The sequence below is a fragment of the Lynx canadensis genome, chromosome F1, assembly GCF_007474595.2.
Source record: "Lynx canadensis isolate LIC74 chromosome F1, mLynCan4.pri.v2, whole genome shotgun sequence".
NCBI lineage: Eukaryota > Metazoa > Chordata > Mammalia > Carnivora > Felidae > Lynx > Lynx canadensis.
In genome coordinates, this window is record NC_044319.2 from 8,711,478 (window position 1) to 8,730,988 (window position 19,511).

The 19,511-nt window shown below is 37.8% G+C and overlaps 1 protein-coding gene across 1 annotated transcript in view; it reads left to right on the forward strand.

Annotated features, from left to right (window-relative positions):
* The window catches only part of RGS7 (regulator of G protein signaling 7), a 521,139-nt gene that overhangs the window by 460,024 nt on the left and 41,604 nt on the right, over positions 1-19,511 (forward strand). Inside the window, exon 10 of the mRNA XM_030302853.1 lies at positions 18,725-18,799. Within this exon, the coding sequence (XP_030158713.1) occupies positions 18,725-18,799 (75 nt within the window). The remainder of the gene's footprint in view (positions 1-18,724; positions 18,800-19,511) is intronic.

Genomic DNA, 19,511 nt, shown 5'->3' on the forward strand with positions numbered 1-19,511 from the left:
TCAGAGGTACATTATTCAGCGGAAACACATGTGAAATACTTGCCACATGGATTCTTCTCTGCAAAATGTAAGGGGATAATAGTACTTGTAGATTTATGTCAATAACAATAAGATCATTGATTAATACCTTTATACAAAGGCATTTTACATTCATTATGTCCCTCATTCCTTACAGAGATTTTGTAGGGTGGGTAATTATTGTCCTTACTTTACAAGCAAGACTGTGAGGAGTTGAGTTTTGTTAACCATCACAGGACTTAGACTGAATTCCTTACTTAGGGCTAAAAGCCTGGCATTTGCTCCAAAACCACATGCAATCTCTATTTAAACAGTAATCAATCATTCTTTGTAAATTCATAATACACATCTGTCTATTTTATTGCACCAGCGTCAGCTTTGTGCATAGCAACTAGTTTTTTTTTTAATTATTAATTGAACTTTTCATTTGTTATGTGGTCTACTGTGCATTGCAAGTGCCCTCCTGCTTAACCCATCCCCCATCCTCTCCCCTCTGGTAACCATCATTTTGTTCTCTGTAGTGAAGGGTCTGTTTCTTGGTTTGCCTCTCTTTATTTTTTTTTTTTCACTTTGCTCATTTGTTTTGTTTCTTAAATTCCACATATGAGTGAGATCATATGGTATTTGTCTTTCTCTGACTTATGTCACTTAGTGTAATGTTCTCTAGCTCCATCCACATCATTGCAAATGGCAAGATTTCATTCTTTCTTCAATGTGCCTTGCACATTTGTTTGATCTCTGAGGCAGGCAAATAGCAGTATATGTCTGTTATCACAACATCTCTGAAAAGGAGCTAAGTATTATAAGCCATGTTAGGCTGCTGGAAAGAGCCATGATGTGAAATGTGCTGTATAAGTGGGACAGGTATAAAACCTAGAAACTCCCAGGGCTGACTCTGGACTTGAACGAGCAGGTATAGTAGTCTATAGATTGTGTGTGGGTCAGGGGGTAGTTTTTACTTCTGTACTGTATGTATAATTTATGTACATAATTCCATGTGTTCATTTGGAGCTTAGTAGCAGAACTTTAATATATTTCCTAATATTGTTGAAAAGTCTCAATGATATTCCTGTTGTAACTTTTGGCATTGTCATTTTTGGGGTGTCCGTGAGAAACAAATTATGCTGAAGTCAATAGAAATGCTGCACTTTTCTGTCCTCAGTGCTCAAGTAGGCCTACCAGTGGTCCACAATCCAGCTTCTGATTCTTTTCACTGTTTTAGGAAATCCAAAATGTGTTCATCCAAATTTAAATCTTCTTTTGTATTATGAAAAAAGAGCAGCTTTTCTATCATTCTGATCTGTTCCTTTGGATTAAAAAATATTTTGACAATGTAACTATCATGAGCCTCTGTGAGTGAAACTGTTCTTTTTTGCTCCCTGGTTACATCTTTTATGCTTCCTCTGTTCTTTCTATCCTGGAATAGATTTGGAGATACAGTGTCCTATTATTATGTAATATCTGATGCTATTTATGTGAGCCATGGCTAGAGTGAGAATAAAAACTGTCTTCCCCCTTATTAACTTGGTGTTTCTATAGCCTGTGTGTTGGCAGCTTTTCAAAATGTTGTGCTCAGATTTCTATCCTGTTCCTTCTGAAATGGTGAGGGTGTGGATGTGGTCCTGGGAGCAAGGCCCTAGGGCCACAGCCAACATCTCAGGGAAGTGAGTAGAGGACAGTTTTGGTCTTGCATCTGCTGGGCATCTGGGCAAGTGCTAGGAAGAAAAGAAAACCATTCCTATGATAGCTGAGGTAAAGTCCTGTGTGCCACCACAGTCGCCAGTAACTGGTCTTTTACTATAGGCAGAGAAGTAGAATAAAAATATTTGGAGAATCTGAGAGTCTATGGAGTTCTTTGAACTTCCTTACAATTTTTCCATAGGTTTGAAATCAAATGAAATTTAAGTTAAAAACATGTGTGCATGCGTGTGCACATACGCACACACATAAGTGCACATGGTCTATAAAGGGATAGCTGAGCAAGCAAAAATGGGCTCAATCTGCCAATACTGCCAGCATGGATTCTGATTCCATAGGGAACAGTGATTATTTGGGCTCTGTTTTTTCTGTTCATTTGATTTTCCTCAGATACAATTTCCCCAAATTGTATTGAAGGAAGGAAGGAAGGAAGGAAGGAAGGAAGGAAGGAAGGAAGGAAGGAAGGAAGGAAGGAAGAGAAAGGAAGGCTGTGCTCTCTTAATCCAATGTCAGGTGTCAGCTTCAAATGAACTTTCTTTTTCTGATAAACATAACTAAATTGAAATTTAAAACAATCTAAATTAATGAGAACAAAAATAAATTCTCTTTCAAGCCCAGAAACTTCTAAAAATTTCTCCTCGGCTCTGCTATTCCCTTTCAACAATTTTATGTATCTTCTCACAAGTAACAGCTAGATTTTTCCAAATTACATTTCATGTAATAAACTCCAACATAAAGACATTTGTCATTACATATTTTCAAACGTATGAATCTGGTGCCTGACTTGATGGAGCCGAAGGATTTTGAACTGAACTGAGCTCTCTGCACTCTTCCCTCCACAATACTTCATAATTAGTCCCCAAAAGGTACTCACTCATTTATTGATTAAATATGGTATCTGGTCTTAAATTGCTAAAGTTTGTTCGTTTTGTTTTCTGGTTCCATGTGGTAACTTCCTCAAATTCTAACAGTCTGAAAGACCCAGTTTCCTGCTGTGTAATTATTTTCTGTTTGTCAAACTTTACTTCCAATAATAATAGCAGCTAACATGTCCTCCATGTACTTTGTGTGTCAGGAATATGCTAACCCCTTACACACATTATTGTGTACAACAACGAGTTTGGTACCATTACTCTCACCTCCACTATGTAGGAGACACTCAGGCTCCCAGGGGCTACTTAACTTTTCCAGGAGTTAATACAGCCCATGATCCTAACTGTTTTGTAGTCATGTTGTTTCTCTTTTTTCATGTGGTAGTAACATTTTAAAAGATAGCATAACCCTTTCAATAAGTGACTTATTAAAAGATTTTCTACATTCTAAAGAATGTACATAGATGGGGTAATTTTAGGGGAAAGTGTGATGCTTGTAGCAGCTAAGGTTGAATGACTTCTGTTAGAGAAGTTTCAGAAGGAATCTTGAATTGGGTGCTAGGTTTGACCAGATAAAATTGATGCCTTCTTCTAATGTGCAAGTCTTTGATGTTTTGTTTCAGTAAAAATTAGTTTCAGAATGACTGAACCTGTGTGGTTTATAAAATGTTTTACAAAACTCAAATGACAATGGCTGGAAAATGACAAAGTATTCCATGATGTAAGAACTGTTCTTATTATCTGTATTATTTGTATGCTTTACATCTTGAATCTAGATTTTTTTCCTAGGGGGTTTTCATCTTTAATTCCATAATACAGAGCAAGGAAGAACAGTGATAACAGAATGAGTCCTTTGGAAATTAAGCTCTTTTATTCTATGTCTAAAACTCACATTTTGTTTTAATTTTATATTATAGTAAGAATACTTAACATGAGATCAGATCTCTACAGCTTACTCATTTTCCTTAACTCAAATGATAAACCTGTTAATTAGAAAATCCCTATTTCCACTTCCCTCCAGCCCTTGGAAACTATCATCCCACTTTTGGGTTCTGTGAATTTTACTATTCTAGATACCTCATAAAAGTGCACTCATGTAGTATTTGTCTTTCTGTAACTGGCTTATTTATTTATTTATTTATTTAATTTTTTTTTTTTTATTTTAAAATTTTTTTTTCCAACGTTTATTTATTTTTGGGACAGAGAGAGACAGAGCATGAACGGGGAAGGGGCAGAGAGAGAGGGAGACACAGAATCGGAAGCAGGCTCCAGGCTCTGAGCCATCAGCCCAGAGCCTGATGCGGGGCTCGAACTCACGGACCGTGAGATCGTGACCTGGCTGAAGTCGGACGCCCAACCGACTGCGCCACCCAGGCGCCCCTATTTATTTAATTTTTGAATAGAGTTGACATTAGTTTCAAGTGTACAACTTAGTAATTTGACAGTTTCTACACTATGCTGTGTTCACCACAATGTAGCTACCATCTGTCCCATTACATGGCTATGACAATATGATCCACTATATTCCTTATGTTGTGTCTTTTATTCCCATGACTTAATCATTCCAAAACTGGAGGGCTGTATCTTCCTCTCCCCTTTACCCATTTTGCCCAACCCATTCTCCTCCCCTGTGGCAATCATCAGTTTGTTCTCTGCATTTAGAGTTCTGATTCTGCTTTTTGTTATTCATTTCATTTTTCCATAAGTGGAATCATATGGTATTTCTCTTTATCAGTCTGACTTATTTCACTTAGCATCATACCCTCTAGGTTCATGCATGTTGTCACAAATGGCAAGATCTCATCGTTTTTATGGCTGTACAATATTCCATTGTTCCATATTTTTCTTATCTATTTGTATATTGATGGACACTTATGTTGTTCCCATGTCTTAGCTATTGTAAATAATGCTGAGATAAACATGGCACATATATCCCTTTGAATAATGTTTTTGTATTCTTTGCATAAATACACAGTAGTAATTGCTAGATCATAGGTTAGTTCTATTTTTAACTTTTTGAGGAAACTCTATACTGTTTTCCACAGTGGCTGCACTGGCTTATATTCCCACCACCAGTGAAAGAGGGTTCCTTTTTCTCTACATCCTCACCAACACTTGTTTTTGCTTGTCTTTGTTGTCTTAGCAGTTCTAACAGATGTGAGGTGATACTTCATTGTGGTTTTGATTTGCATTTCTTAGAGGATTAGTAAGGTTGAGCAACATTTCATGTGTCTGTTGGCCATCTGTATGTCTTTGGAAAAACGTCTATTCAGGGCCTTTGCCCATTTTTTTTTTTTTAATAGGATTGTTTGATTTCTTGGTGTTGAGTTGTATGAGATATATATATATATATATATATGATATTAACCCCTTATGGAATATATCATTTGCAAATATCTTCTCCCGTTCAGTAGGGTGACTTTTTTGTTTTTTGATGGTTTCCTTTACTGTGCAAAATCTTTTTATTTTGATGTAGTGCCAATAGTTTATTTTTGCTATTATTTCCTTTCTTACATGTATCTAGAAAAATGTTGCTATGGCTGATGACAGAGAAATTACTGCTTGTGCTCTCTTCTAAGATTTTTATGGTTTCAGGTCTCATGTTTACCTCTTTAATCCATTTTTCATTTATTTTTATTTATGGTGTAAGAAAGTAGTCCAATTTCATTCTTTTACATGTAGCTGTCCAGTTTTCCCAGCAACATTTATGGAAGAAACTGTCTTTTTCCCATTGTCTATTCTTGCCTCCTTTGTCATAGATTAACTGACCTTATAAATGTGGGTTTATTTCTGGGGTCTCCCCATTCTGTTCCATCGATCTATGTGTTTATTTTTGTGCCAGGACCATACTTTTGATTACTACAACTTGGTAGTATATCTTGAAATCTAGGGGCACCTGGGTGGCTCAGTCGGTTGAGCGTCCGACGTCGGCTCAGGTCATGATCTCGCGGTCTGTGAGTTCGAGCCCCGCATCGGGCTCTGTGCTGACAGCTCAGAGCCCAGAGCCTGCTTCCAGTTCTGTGTCTCCCTTTCTCTCTGCCCCTCTCCCACTCATGCTCTCTTTCTCTCAAAAATAAATAAACGTTAAAAAAAATTTTTTAAGAAGAAATCTGGAGTTGTTATACTTTGTTGTTCTTTTTTCTCAGGACTGCTTTGACTATTTGAGATCTTCTGTGGTTCCCTGTAAATTTGGGGATCATTTGTTCTAGTTGTATTTTTTTTTAAGTGCTGTTGGCCTTTTGATAGGGATTGCATTGAATCTGTAGATTCCTTTGGGTAATATAGATGTTTTGACAATATGAATTCTAATCCATGAGCATGGGATATCTTTCCATTTGCGTCATCTGTAACTTCTTTTATCAGTGTTATATAGTTTTCAAAGTATAGGTCTTTCACCTGTTTGGTTATGTTTATTTGTAGGTATTTTAATCTTTTTGCTGCAATTGTAAATGGTGTTGTTTCTGAAATTTCTCTTGTTCGACTTCATTGTTAGTGTTTAGAGATGCTACCAATTTGTAATTTTGTACCCTGCAACTTTACTGAATTTATTTGTAATTTCTAGTAGTTTATTGGTGGAATCTTCAGGATTTTCTATGTATAGCATCATGTCATTTGCAAATACACAGTTTAGCTTCTTTCTTTACCAATGTGATGTCTCTTATCTCTTCTGTCTGATTGCTGTGGCTAGGACTTCCAGTACAATTTATCATGAATGAATGTTGAATTTTGTTAAATGCTTTTTTCTGCATCTATTAAAATTATCATATGAGTTTTTTCCTTTGTTTTCTTGACATGGTACGTGATGTGATTGATTTTTGTGAATATTGAACCATCATAGCATCTGAGGAATAAATCCTACATTATTGCGATGAATAATTTTTTAATGTATTTTATGTAGTTGCTAATACTTTGTTGAGGAGTTTTGAATCTATGTTCATCAGGGTTATTGGCCTATAGATTTTTTTGTGTGCATGATGACTTTGTGTACTTTTGGTGTCAGGAAAATCCTGGCCTCATAGAATATATTTGGAAGTTTTCCTTTCTTTTCTGTTTTTTGCAATAGTTTGAGGAGAATAGGTATTATTTCTTATTTAAATGTGTAGTAGAATCCACTTGGATCCATCTGGTCCTGTACTATTATTTTTTCATAGTTTTCTGATTACTGATTCTGTTTCATTACTTGTAATCAGTATATTCAGATTTTCTAGTTCTTCCTGGTTCAGTTTTAGAAGATTGTATGTTTCTAGGAATTTATCCATTTCTTCTAGGTTGTCAGCTTATTTAACTTAGCACCATGACCTCAAAGTTCATCCATGTTCTTACATATTGTGGGATTTTCTTTCTTTCTTTCTTTCTTTCTTTCTTTCTTTCTTTCTTTCCTTCATTCTTTCATTCTTTCATCCTTTCTTCTGTTAAGACTGAATAGTATTCTATTGTATGCATTTACCACAGTTTATTTATCCTTTCTTTGTCAAGGGACATTTAGGTTGTTTCCACATCTTGACCATTGTGAGTAGTACCGCAGTTAACATGAGAGTGCTTCTATCTCTTCGAGATTCTGATTTCAGTTGTTTAAAACAAATACTCAGAAGTGGGATTGCTGGGTCTTTTGACAATTGTGTTTTTAATTTTTAGAGAAATGTCCATACTATTTTCCATAATGGCAGCACCATTTTGCATTCCCAACAATAGTGTGCAAAGGTTCCAATATTTAACAACAAACTATCTATAGAGGAAATTAGGAAAGTAATCCCATTTACAACAGGACACATAAAAAGAACAAAATACTTAGGAATAAACTTAAATAATGAGGTAAAAGACTTGTATATTGAAAACTACAAAATACTGCTAAAAAATTAAACAAGGCACAAACAAATGGAAAGACATCCCATTTTTATGGGTTGGGTGACTTTATATTGTTAGAAACCCACAAGCTTTTGAAAACCAAAAACTGACTCATGAGCTGTGCTATTATGCCCTATAGCTAAGTTGTTTCATCTTAACTCCACTGTGCCTTAAACATCCAGGTAGGGAAAATGGACAGAGGCACAAGTTTTATTTGTCCTTGAAGACTATAGGTCAAAATGGAGACAGTTTGAATGGAAACTGTAAATGCAGGGGCAGAGGAGTTTGCTCATATTGCCTTCTCTAAAACTGAGCCTTTGTAAGTTCCCAGTGTCCTCCTGCTTTTTAAGTATTCAACCCCCATAAAATCTGGAAGCAATATACCATTAGCCATATATACTTATCAACCAATGGGCTACTTATATTTCAAGAGAAAAAAATATTTGAGCTAAATTTTCTTGAAACAAATGTTTCTTTGAAGCCTAACTGAAAAATTAAACAGTATGTTTCCTGTTCATAATGTAAGACAATAATGATAATTGGGGCGCCTGGGTGGCTCAGTCGGTTAAGCGTCCGACTTCGGCTCAGGTCATGATCTCACAGTCTGTGAGTTCGAGCCCCGTGTCAGGCTCTGTGCTGACAGCTCAAAGCCTGGAGCCCATTTCAGATTCTGTCTCCCTCTCTCTCTGTCCCTCCCCTGTTCATACTCTGTCTCTGTCTCAAAAATAAATAAACGTTAAAAAAATTTTTTTAAAAAGATTTAAAAAAAAATAAAAAAAAATAATGATAATTTATGACCAATTGGTCTGGGATTTAAGTTATAGGTACCAATATGCTTGAGCATACACACACATATACCAAAACACAGTAAATAAAACTCATTTCATCTTTTTAGCACGAGTAGTGTTCAGAAATAGCTATTATGTAAAATGTATGATTTCTCTCATTAATTCATTGATTTATTCATTAAATATTCATTAAGCACCTACTACGTAACAGAAAAAAAAATGATGGCATTAAACATGACAGGCAAAGCCTCTATATTTGAGGAGCTTACATTTTGGTTGAGAAAGAATAAACAAAGATAATATATAAGAACATTACATGTAGAGGCAAGTGCTATAAATAAAAACAAGGTGGTATGATTGGAAGCATTATGTCGGACCCAAATGGCAAGGGGCCAGCTACATAATATTTGTGGAAAGAAGTAGCAGCCAGTCCAAAGGGAAGAACCTGACACATATAAGGAATAGGAGGGAGGTGGATGAGGTTGGACTAAAGTGAGCAGAGGCAAAGAGATACCAAACAGAGTTGGAAAGGTAGACAGAGGCCATTTATGTAGCACCTTGTAGAACATGGGAAAGGGTTTGCCTTCTATCTGAAATGTGATAAGAAGAGGCTTGAAGAGGAGAGTGGTGACATGGCTACAGTATTAAAAGGTCAGTCTGGCTGCAGTGCAGAGAACAAGTTGGGTGTAGAGGGTAAAAAGCAAGAAAGGATTGATGAAGACAAATCAGAAGTCTGCTGAGATAGTCCAGGTGGGAGATAATGGCAGCTTGGACCAGGATGGTGGCACGAGGGGGAGCAGATAAATTCAGGATGTGTTTGGAGTAAAGTGCACAACACTTGCTGTTGAATGAAATGTGGGAAGGAAGGGAAAGCAAGCTGTGGCTGACGACTGCCAGATCATAGCATGAACGCCCTGGTGGATGGATATGGCCTTTGCTGCAAAGGCAATGAGGAATGGAATGGGGAGGCTAGGAGGAGCTCAGGGCTGGTCAGTGTCTTTTCTGAGCAACTGATCTAAAACTAGTACTGTGTCTGGAAGGCTTCTCCCACCAGTGGTTGGTAGAGCAGGGGCATGATTGTTCACTTGCAGGATTTGGGGCAGACACTCCTGTAGGGCACTGCCCAGTGTCTCACTGCACTTCTCCTCCCGCCCCTGAGCACAGAATGAATTGCCAGCTCCCCTTCTGTGTGAAGTCCCCGTATCTCAGAACTCCAGAAAAAGTTTTCATGTCATCTACTCTGATCCACTTAATTAGCCTGTAGATATTTATGTCCTGATAAGTTTTCTGAAAGATATGAGAAGTTACCTACATTCCCTTTGTCACAACTTGCATTTCCTTCCTCACATATCCAAAAACCTAATTCTACCTAAAACTTAGCCAAGAATAAACTCCAAAAATTTTAGCCAAAGAAATTGTTAAAAACACCCACACTCTAACTCAGGTGCTTTGGTTGGCTCATTTGCAAAAATATGAGACACTGTGTTCAAGAAGCATTTTTCTGCTTTCCTGACCCCTGTCAGAACCCAAGTAACAGATTAGAGGATGATGGGTTGGTGCTGGGAGGAAGGACACTGAGAGCAACAAAATTGACAACTGACTGGCAGAAGGCAGAGGCATTCAAAAAATGACCTAAAATGTCATGAAAGCTCAAAAACCATTAAGAGTTAAGGCCATCCAGCCTCACAGGCATTGCTGTCTTAAGGATGGCACAGTAAGTGTAGTTCTCAATAATGACCTTGAATCAACAAGAAAAGATTGCATTGCTTTGGATATAATTGTGCAAGAATCTAGGGATGTGTGGGAATTATTTTAGAATATCTTTTTTTCCAATGGTGAAAATAAAATTGAGTTTTGGCTCTCAGTGATAAATATTTAATCTGCAAAATAACTTTATGTGAACCTCTCTTTTCTGACACCACTAGATAAATAAAATACTTCTCTTTTCCTACCTTTGGAAATCAAGTTTAATGCAACAGAGTGTGTCTTTGAAATTCATCTTCTTTATAGAGGTCTTGCTGAGCTGAGTTGTGTGTAAAGACAGCCTTTCTCTGTGTATCTGGTCCAGAGAGGGAAATATGCCTCTTTTCCATTTGGGAACATATGACTTAAGACTCTCCCATAGCCTTTGTAATTCAAGGCTATTGAATTCAAGGCCAATTCCAATATCCTCTGATTTTCATGAAGTTGTTCTTTTCTAGTTGTCCCATTGTCATTTGTTGCAACAATTATTGTAAGCCTTTTGAAGTTACTTGTTTGTACTACTTAGGAATTTTAGTTATTTTTTGGTGAGTTATTTATACTATGAGGAATTTTATTTGGTTCTGTTCACCAGTTACAGCACACCATTAAATCGTCAAGACCAACAATAGTATTACCTGCAAAATTGTTTTCACCAATTCAGTTAAGTGATCCATTTTCCTACTTTTCAGCTCTTAACTTTTATGCTGGGGAAATTTCCATTGCCATCAGAGATCTGGTTTAAGTTTATTTCCTTCATGCGTACGTTCAACAAACACATTAGGAGTTAAAGTAAAAAAAAAAAAAAAAGTGAAGACATTTGATGATATTAAGCTTATGGACGAGGAATCCCAAAATCATGTTGCTACTCACCCTCCCATGAATGAGATCCCAGAAGGACAGCAACATAATGCCATCCCAAATGCCAGTTAGCTGTAGGTTATGAAAATGCCCTTGATGCGAACCCAGGACTTCCTAGTGCGCAGTAAGTTGGAGTGTGTGTGTTCAGTCTAAGAGGGGTCTTTTTCATTCCCCAACTAAAAATCTTTCCATGCCCTCAAATTGCAACCAGCATTTTGTGAAGAAAAAAATCATAGGACATGAGGGAGATCAATCACTTGTATGAGTGGTAGACCCATGCATACCTGCCTCAGGCTTTTGTCACTTCCTGAAGGAGCTCATATTTTATTCAAGGTACGTATGACAACTCAGCCTCTACCCAGTGATTTTTTTTTTATTCCAAAGAAATTCTAGCTAGAAATATTTTAAATGTCTAAAAACTGGACATGAAACATGAGCAATGCCTGTGATCACAGAGAAGCCATAGCAAGCTCACTCATTAGGGTCCTCTTGGTAGCTTGTTGAGAACTGTGACAATCTGGCTGTACTTGTCTGCATGGCAGCTGCTAGTCTATAAAAAGGGACTATCACAGAAGGATGAACAGACAGTTACTAGATATTAAGTAGAAGTGGTCTGATTTCAACCAGAGCAGATTAAGAGAGTGTGGTAGGATGCACTGGAGAAGAATTTAGAGAAATGTAGTAGAGGCTCTGAGTAATGGGATGCCACTCCACCAGGTTTTCCATAACTGACTATCAGACATTGGTTTTGCACACTCAATGATATGCACCTAAAAAGTCAAAGACACAAAAGGATGTGGCCGGCCAGGGACAGATTATTGTATAAGCATTAATGTTGAAGTGTTCTGAGCCATGAACCTTGACAATGACTGCATAAAGAGCTGTATTCTAGTTGGAGAATTCAGTAAAACTACTAAAATTGTGTGTAAATGAAATCCAGGAGCCATCCCTGATTTCTCTCTTTGTTTCCATTTGTTCCTCTCCCAGCCTTCCTCGTCTCAATAAATGGCACCACCTCACCCAGTTGCCAATAACTAGGTGTCATTGTTGACTCTTTTGCCTCACCATGCTCCTTAACCCAATCTATCAGCAAGTTGTGTTGATTCTGACTTCAAAATGCATCCCTCACCAGGGTGGTACCTCTGTTGCTATCAGAGAGCCTGCACAGACACATCATTGTCACCCAGAGTCCATAATTTACATTGGGGTTCACTCTAATGTAATGGTGTTGTGCATTCTATGGCTTTAAACAAATGTATAATGACATGTATCCACCATTATAGTATCATACTGAACAGTTTCACCACCGTAAAAATTTTCTGTGATCTGCCTAAGTCATCCATCCCTCTCCCTAACCCCTGGAAACCACTGATCTTTTTATTGTTTCCATAGTTTTGCCTTTTCCAGAATGTCGTATAGTTGGAATCATATAGTGTAGCCTTTTCAGACTGACTTCTTTCACTTCATAATAGGCATTTAAGGCCCTCCATGTCTTTTCATGGTTTGCTTATTTCTTTTCATCCATAAATAATATTCCATGGTGTTCCACACCACAGTTTATTTATCCATTCACCTACTGAAGGATGCCACATTTTGGCAGTTATTGTGACTAAACCTGCAATAAACATCCACATGCAGGCTTTTGTGGGAACATAATTTTTCAACTCTTTTGGATAAATACTAAGGAATACAATTGCTGGATCAAATGGTGAAAGTATGTTTAGTTTTGTAAGAAACTGCCAAACTGTCTTCCAGAGTGGCTTGTTTTGTGTTGGTCTCAGCCTATCAATAACCAGTGTTATGGTTGGATCAATGATGTGGTTCTTATGTGGTTCTTCTGCAAGTTGCCCTTCCACAACAATTATCAGGAAACTTTGAAAAAAATAATGCTTTACAACTTACAGAAAAAAGTAATTACATAGCACATCTGGGGCCACATAATAAAGTTGAGGAGAGGGGAGAGCGCATGAGCCCCAGAGTACTGCTTTTCTTGGGGTTGAGGTTGGGGGCCTAGGGTTTCATGGGCTCACTCTTTATTGGTGAATTTAAAACCTAAGAGTGGAAATTTAAACACTGGAAGAGAAAGAACAAAAATAAAATAAAAACAAGTAGCCAAGATGATCAGTATTGAAACCAACCAAGATCTCCAAAACAAAGGAGCATCTGTGTTGGAGACAAACTGCTTCTTTATCTTTGAAGTGGGTTCCTTTTTGAAATGGTTGCTGACTCATCAATGCCTAAATCACGCACTTGAATTACAAAAAGGTAAAACAAAAACAAAAACAAAAACAAACCCGTCAAGGCTTTCACTACTGGGCTGTACCATTTTGCATTCCCACCAGCAAGGAATAGGAGCTCTTTTTGCTTCACATGCCCTGTAATATGTGATGTTGTCAGGGCTGTGGATGTTGGCTATTCTAATAAGCGTGTAGTGGTATTTAATTGTTTGAATTTGCAATTCTCTAATGACACATGACGTACAGCATCTTTTCTTACGCTCATTTGTCATCTGTGTATCTTCTTCAGTGAGGTGTCTGTTCAGACCTTTTATCCATATTTATTTATTTTTTTATATATAATTTATTGTCAAATTGGTTTCAACACCCAGTGCTCATCCCAACAGGTGCCCTCCTCAATGCCCGCACCCACTTTCCCCTCTCCCCCACGCCCCATCAACCCTCACTTTGTTCTCAGTATTTAAGAGTCTCTTATGATTTGCCTCCTTCCCTCTCTGTAATTTTTTCCCCCTTCCCCTCCCCCCTGGTCTTCTGTGAAATTTCTCAGGATCCACATATGATATACCACCTCAACGCCAGTCAGAGTGACTAAAATGAACAAATCAGGAGCCTATAGATGCTGGAGAGGATGTGGAGAAATGGGAAACCTTGCACTGTTGGTGGGAATGCAAACTTGTGTGGCCACTCTGGAAAATAGTGTGGAGGTTCCTCAAAAAATTAAAAACAGATCTACCCCATGACCCAGCAATAGCACTGCTAGGAATTTACCCAAGGGATAAAGGAGTGCTGATGCATAGGGGCACTCGTACCCCAATGTTTATAGTAGCACTTTCAACAATAGGCAAACTATGGAAAGAGCCTAAATGTCCATCAAATGACGAGTGGATAAAGAAAATGCGTTTTATATATACAATGGAATACTACTTGACAATGAAAAAGAATGAAATCTGGCCATTTGTAGCAATGTGGATGGAACTGGAGAGGGTTATAAGTGAAATAAGTCAGGCAGAGAAAGACAGATACCATATGTCTTCACTCATATGTGGATACTTTTACCCACCTTTAAATTAGGTTGTTCATTTTCTTATTGTTGAGTTTTTTTTCTTATTGTTGAGTTTTAAGAGTTCTTTGTATATTTGGGATAACAGTCCTTCATCAGATGTACCATTTGCAAGTGTTGTGGGTTTTTGTTCCCCAATCTGGCTTGTCTTTCACAGAGCATAGTTTTTCAATTTTAATGAAGTCCAATGTATCATTGATTTCTCTAATGTATGGTGCTTTTAGTGTCATGTTTAAAAAGTCATCACCAAACTCAGGATCACCTAGATTTTCTCCTATGCTATCTTCCGGGGGGGTTATAGTTTAGCATTTCACATTAAGGTTTATGATCCATCTTGAGTTATTTTTTTTGAAACCATAGTGAGTTTATATATTATATATATAATATATATATATAAAATATATGTTATATATAATATATATGTTATATATATGAATATATATAATTTATATATATAATATATAAATACATATAAATATATATGTATATATGAGTATATATATACATATATATATATTTTTTTTTTTGAGAAGCAGAGAGAGACAGAGAGTGAGCAGGGGAGGGGCAGAGAGAGAGGGAAACAGAATCTGAAGCAGGCTCCAGGCTCAGAGATTATTTTTTAAATTTTTTTAATGTTTATTTCTTTTTGAGAGAAAGACAGAGTGTGAGCCAGGGAGGGTCAGAGAGAGAGAGGGAGACACAGAATCCAAAGCAGGCTCCAGTCTCTGAGCTGTCAACCCAGAGCCCGACTCAGGGCTCAAACTCATGAACTGTGAGATCATGACCTGAGCCGAAGTTAGACGCCCAACTGACAGAGACACCCAGGTGCCCTACAGAGATTGAGTTTTTAAAAATATAAATCATATTAAGTCATTTCCCTTATGACATCCCCTTATGTTTAGACTTAAATCAAAGTCCTTCCTGTGGGCTATAATTTCTACCTGACCCGACCACTTTCCACAGCTCCAAGCATCTTGGTACATTTCCCTCCCCTCTGATGCAGGAGCCTTCCTTCTGTCTGTTGACTCTCAGAATTTGTTCATAGCCTACACTGAAGCAGGATTACATAATCCAGAATCTGTGTCCAGCAAATAAGATTAGGTAGTAATCAGATGAATGAAAGGGTGAATGAAAGGAATTCCAGTGTAGTTACCTTAAACAACTTCCTTTGTGTGTAGCATTTAGTAAGCCCTGTTGGCCCAAGAACAGAAATAAAAGCTTCAGTTGAATGTTTAAAAAAGTATCCTGAGATTGATCACTCTAAAATCTATAACCACTTTTTATGAGGATAAGGAGGGAATCATTTTCATTGAGGTAAAATACATTGCAAATTGAACTTTTAAACCTTGTACTGTGTTACAAAAAGACAAATATTTCAACATTCAAAGTCTTGATTTTCCCAGAATCCTGTCTTTTTTTTTTAATTTCCAGGAATATGGATATTATCAGTTCTATTTGCCACCTTATTCTTAACTCTCCATTTATTTGTCATTTAGGACATTGTTTTAATCACTTCAGAAAATTTCACTTCAGCTACTGGGACTGAATTAGAGAAAGTGGTTCTCCATTACTCTCTTCACTGAAGAGTCCTTAAGTTTCCCCAGTTATCCTGAGCAGAGTGTGCCTTCTGCTACAATAATGTCATTTTGCATGACAGGAACTAAATGATATTCAGATTGTTTTAAGGAAAATGATGGTTTCATCAATGATGAAACCAAAATTTCATCTCTGTTTTGCAACTCATTGAGACACTTACATGTACACTATGGCAGTAATATTTCTCAATAATATGATCCTTTTCCTTCTTCAGGAATGGATTCTAAGGAATTCAATTGTACTTTTTAATAAATAGTGTTACAGTAACGTCACAACGCAGCTTAATTCTATTGAAAATAAATTTATCTTTGAATCACTAGAAATAATTTATGATTCTTTTCTAGGTCAGTGTAAATATTATTTCATTATTCCTTAAATTGAACAATACTATGAATTTAATATTATATCTGGCCAGGAGTACATGTTTGAACATTTTTATTGAGTGCTTACTTGGTAATGGTGATGTTATTTGTATTTTATTGGGAAGCTATGCTTAGTAGTGCAGAAAACCAATTTAGCCATAACATTTCATGTGGATCTGGTGCCAGCTAGTGGTACATTTTATATATTAAAATAACCAAAGATGGGCACCTAGGCGGCTCAGTCATTTGAGCATCTGACTCCTGTTTTGGCTCAGGTCCTGATCCCAGAGTCATGGGATTGAGCCCCTCATCGGGCACCATGCTTGGGATTCTCTCTTCTCTCTCTCTCTCTCTCTCTCTCTCTCTCTCTCTCTCTCTCTCTCCCTCCCTCTGGCCCTCTCCTCCACTTGCACTCTGTCTCTCTCTAAAACTAAAAGAAAGAAATTAAATAACCGAAGACAGCATGGTCTTATTGGGATCAAATTTGCTCAAACGATAAATAAATATATTTCAGCCATGTTGGTGAGAGCCAAGAGGATGTACATAACAATGGATATATGAAATGTTCCGTTGCATAATGCCTTGGCCAAACTTCTCTCCAGTCCTGTGCTCCTACAGTGTGATGATTCACATACTTATCATGCTTACTATATTAGAAGATCATCCCTTTGTCCTTGTATGTCACTATTTATCACAAAATTTATCACAATATCAGAAATAAATATTTATTAAATAAATAATAAATGGTCTGTCTTTCTCCAGGTCATGGAAGGGCATGCCCTTACTATTCCCACCCTTTAACATATAGAAGAAGATTTCTATGATCTGTCTTGCCATGAATCAATAAGAGCATAAAGAATTTCAGTGCCTCGTCTTCCTAATGGACCGAGCCTTACAGGTGGAAGGCTGCAAGGAAATGGAAATTGAATAGGAAATGAAAACACTTTAATATTACTTTAATAGTTTTAAACCATTATCTTTGTTATCTTTGTTATCAGTGGTTGTGAATTCTGGCTGCATATCAAACTCACTGGGGTCTCTTGAAAAATACTTACGCTGCTAGTAGCCACAGAAAAATTAAATCAGAATATCAGACATTGATCAGTATGGTGAGGTAGCTAAATTGAGTTACTCAGTGTCAATTAGTAACTACATCCCACCCATGTGGGTGTTTTTCCTCCTTACTGCCAAGCAGATCATGGTTTATATATATGGTTTGCATATATAGATATGCAAACCAAATTTGTGATTTATTCATTTTTAGTGCAGTGTGTGTGTGTGCATGCACATGCATGTGTGTATTTGTGTGTCTGTAGTGTATATATTTCACATGCAACCTATGTAGAAAAAAATCAAGAAAAAGGGCTTTCTTTACTTACTTTTTTATCCTTTACACTATTATGGTGGAGCTTCTTCCCAATGGCTGTGCTATCAGGAGAGGGTTCTTCAAGGAAATTCCTGCATGCAAATCTTCATTAAACCAAAAGTGAAGCCCCTTGCTTGCCAGTGAGTGTGGAGAACAGCTTATTTCCAGAATCACATCATTGCTGCCTTTTTGCCCCGCCTCCTCCCGTAACATCCCAACTGTGCAAAAGTCTTTTTCCACATTCATAGTTTCTCTGTAATCACTTTCAAGTATATCTCATGTTTAAGGATCTTACATTCTGTGGGAAAAAAAACAGAAACTGCACAGAGTTATACAACATGATACTTCTTATACTAGTACCAGAGATCCCTATATCTGGTACCAAAACTTGAAAGTTAGGGAAACACAACCCACAAAAATGCTTCCTTCCAATCACTTCTAAAGACTAAGTGATATCTAAGGACCTTTCCAGATATAAGGTCCCCTGTATTCTTGAATCTCCTTTCTTCTCTTTTTCCTCCCACTACCTCTCCCTTCCCTCTCCCTCCCCCCTCCCTTTTCTCCCTCTCCTTCCTCCTCAGCCCCATCCTCTCCCTCTTTTCTTACTCCCTCCCTCAACACCTCTCCTCCTCCAAATACAAAAGAAGGTTTACAGTTCTCTGTTTCTGTGCAACAGAACAGTAGGTCTGGCAAAATGATGCTCCTGAGATTGTCAGGGAACCAGTAACAGGCTGACCACAATCCTATTCTGTGTATGGAAAACAAATATTCCTAGTCCCCCAATTTCACGAATCATTGCAAAAAAAATTCACCTGGGATTTGAGCTGGGTCAACTAATTGTAGTTTTCCAACTTGGGAAGCAAACAGCCATTTGATAACAGTGTCACCTCACATAGAGGAGTACTCTGAGCAGGGCTGTCTGTGGGTACCAGCTGGGCCATCAGCCGCTTGGTCTCTGGACACCCTTGCTCCCAGTCTGTTGGATTAGCCCCTACTAATGTCAATACCCACTTTCAAAGGCAGAGCCTGTGCATTTCTTGTCCTTGTTTCTCTGGAATATATTCAAGAATGGTATCTGAAGTCCTTTATGTGCAAGGAGTGAGAGTGTACTATATTTTTTTACTGGCTCCGTTGATGGGTGGCTGTGGCCATTCAGAAAGAACTTCCAGAGACCTGTGTCATCACAGCTTTTGTTCAGGTTGTGGATGGCAAGTCATTAATGCATGAATCAAAAACCTCATCCCCAAAGATTCCTTTGTCTCTCTGTTCTTCCATTTCCAGCCTGGGTGTGTAAATACCACTGAAGTGGACATTAAGAAGTCATCCAGAATGAGAAACCCACATAAAACACGGAAGGTAAAATCCACCTTTGCTGTGCTGATCTCGGTAATAAGTTGCACACCATAGGAGGACGCCATAGGAGGATGCCAGTCATAACAAATTTTCTCCCACTTCCTGGAATATATTCTAGCATCTTCCCTGCTCTTCCTTGTTCCTTGGCTGGAAGAAAATCTGGGAGCTCAAACCCTGGTCTTCCATCAGTCCATCTCTCCTGACCAAGTAGAACCATCACGGTTCTCCAGCATGTGGTTTTCCAGCATGCACAGGTCCCAAGGCGTGCAAGTGGCCCTGATGGGGCAAAGATGCCAAGGATACCTCCTCTCTCCATTGGAAAGAAGGGTCATCAACAGAGAAAGGCTTCTCTTTCAGAACCCGGAGGATGAGGAAACACAGATGGAGATTATCTGGGAAAAAGTGATGTTGATGAGAGAAGGGCATTTTTAGAGAAAATTCTGAAGGAAAAGAGACATCATAAAGATGCAGGACTACAGAGTTTGCATGAGGACCCCCTTTTAACACCAGAATTTTGTGACACAACCGTAAGAGAATGGTTGGTTGTTCATTTGGTATCTGTTACATGAGCGAATACATAACAAACAAACAAAAAGAAACCTATCCAGAATTCAGTGACATTGTAAATAATCTCTTGAAAATACATAGCAATAGTACCTACATATTTATTTAAGTAACACAGACACACAGAAGGCATGTTTATCCATTTCGTGAA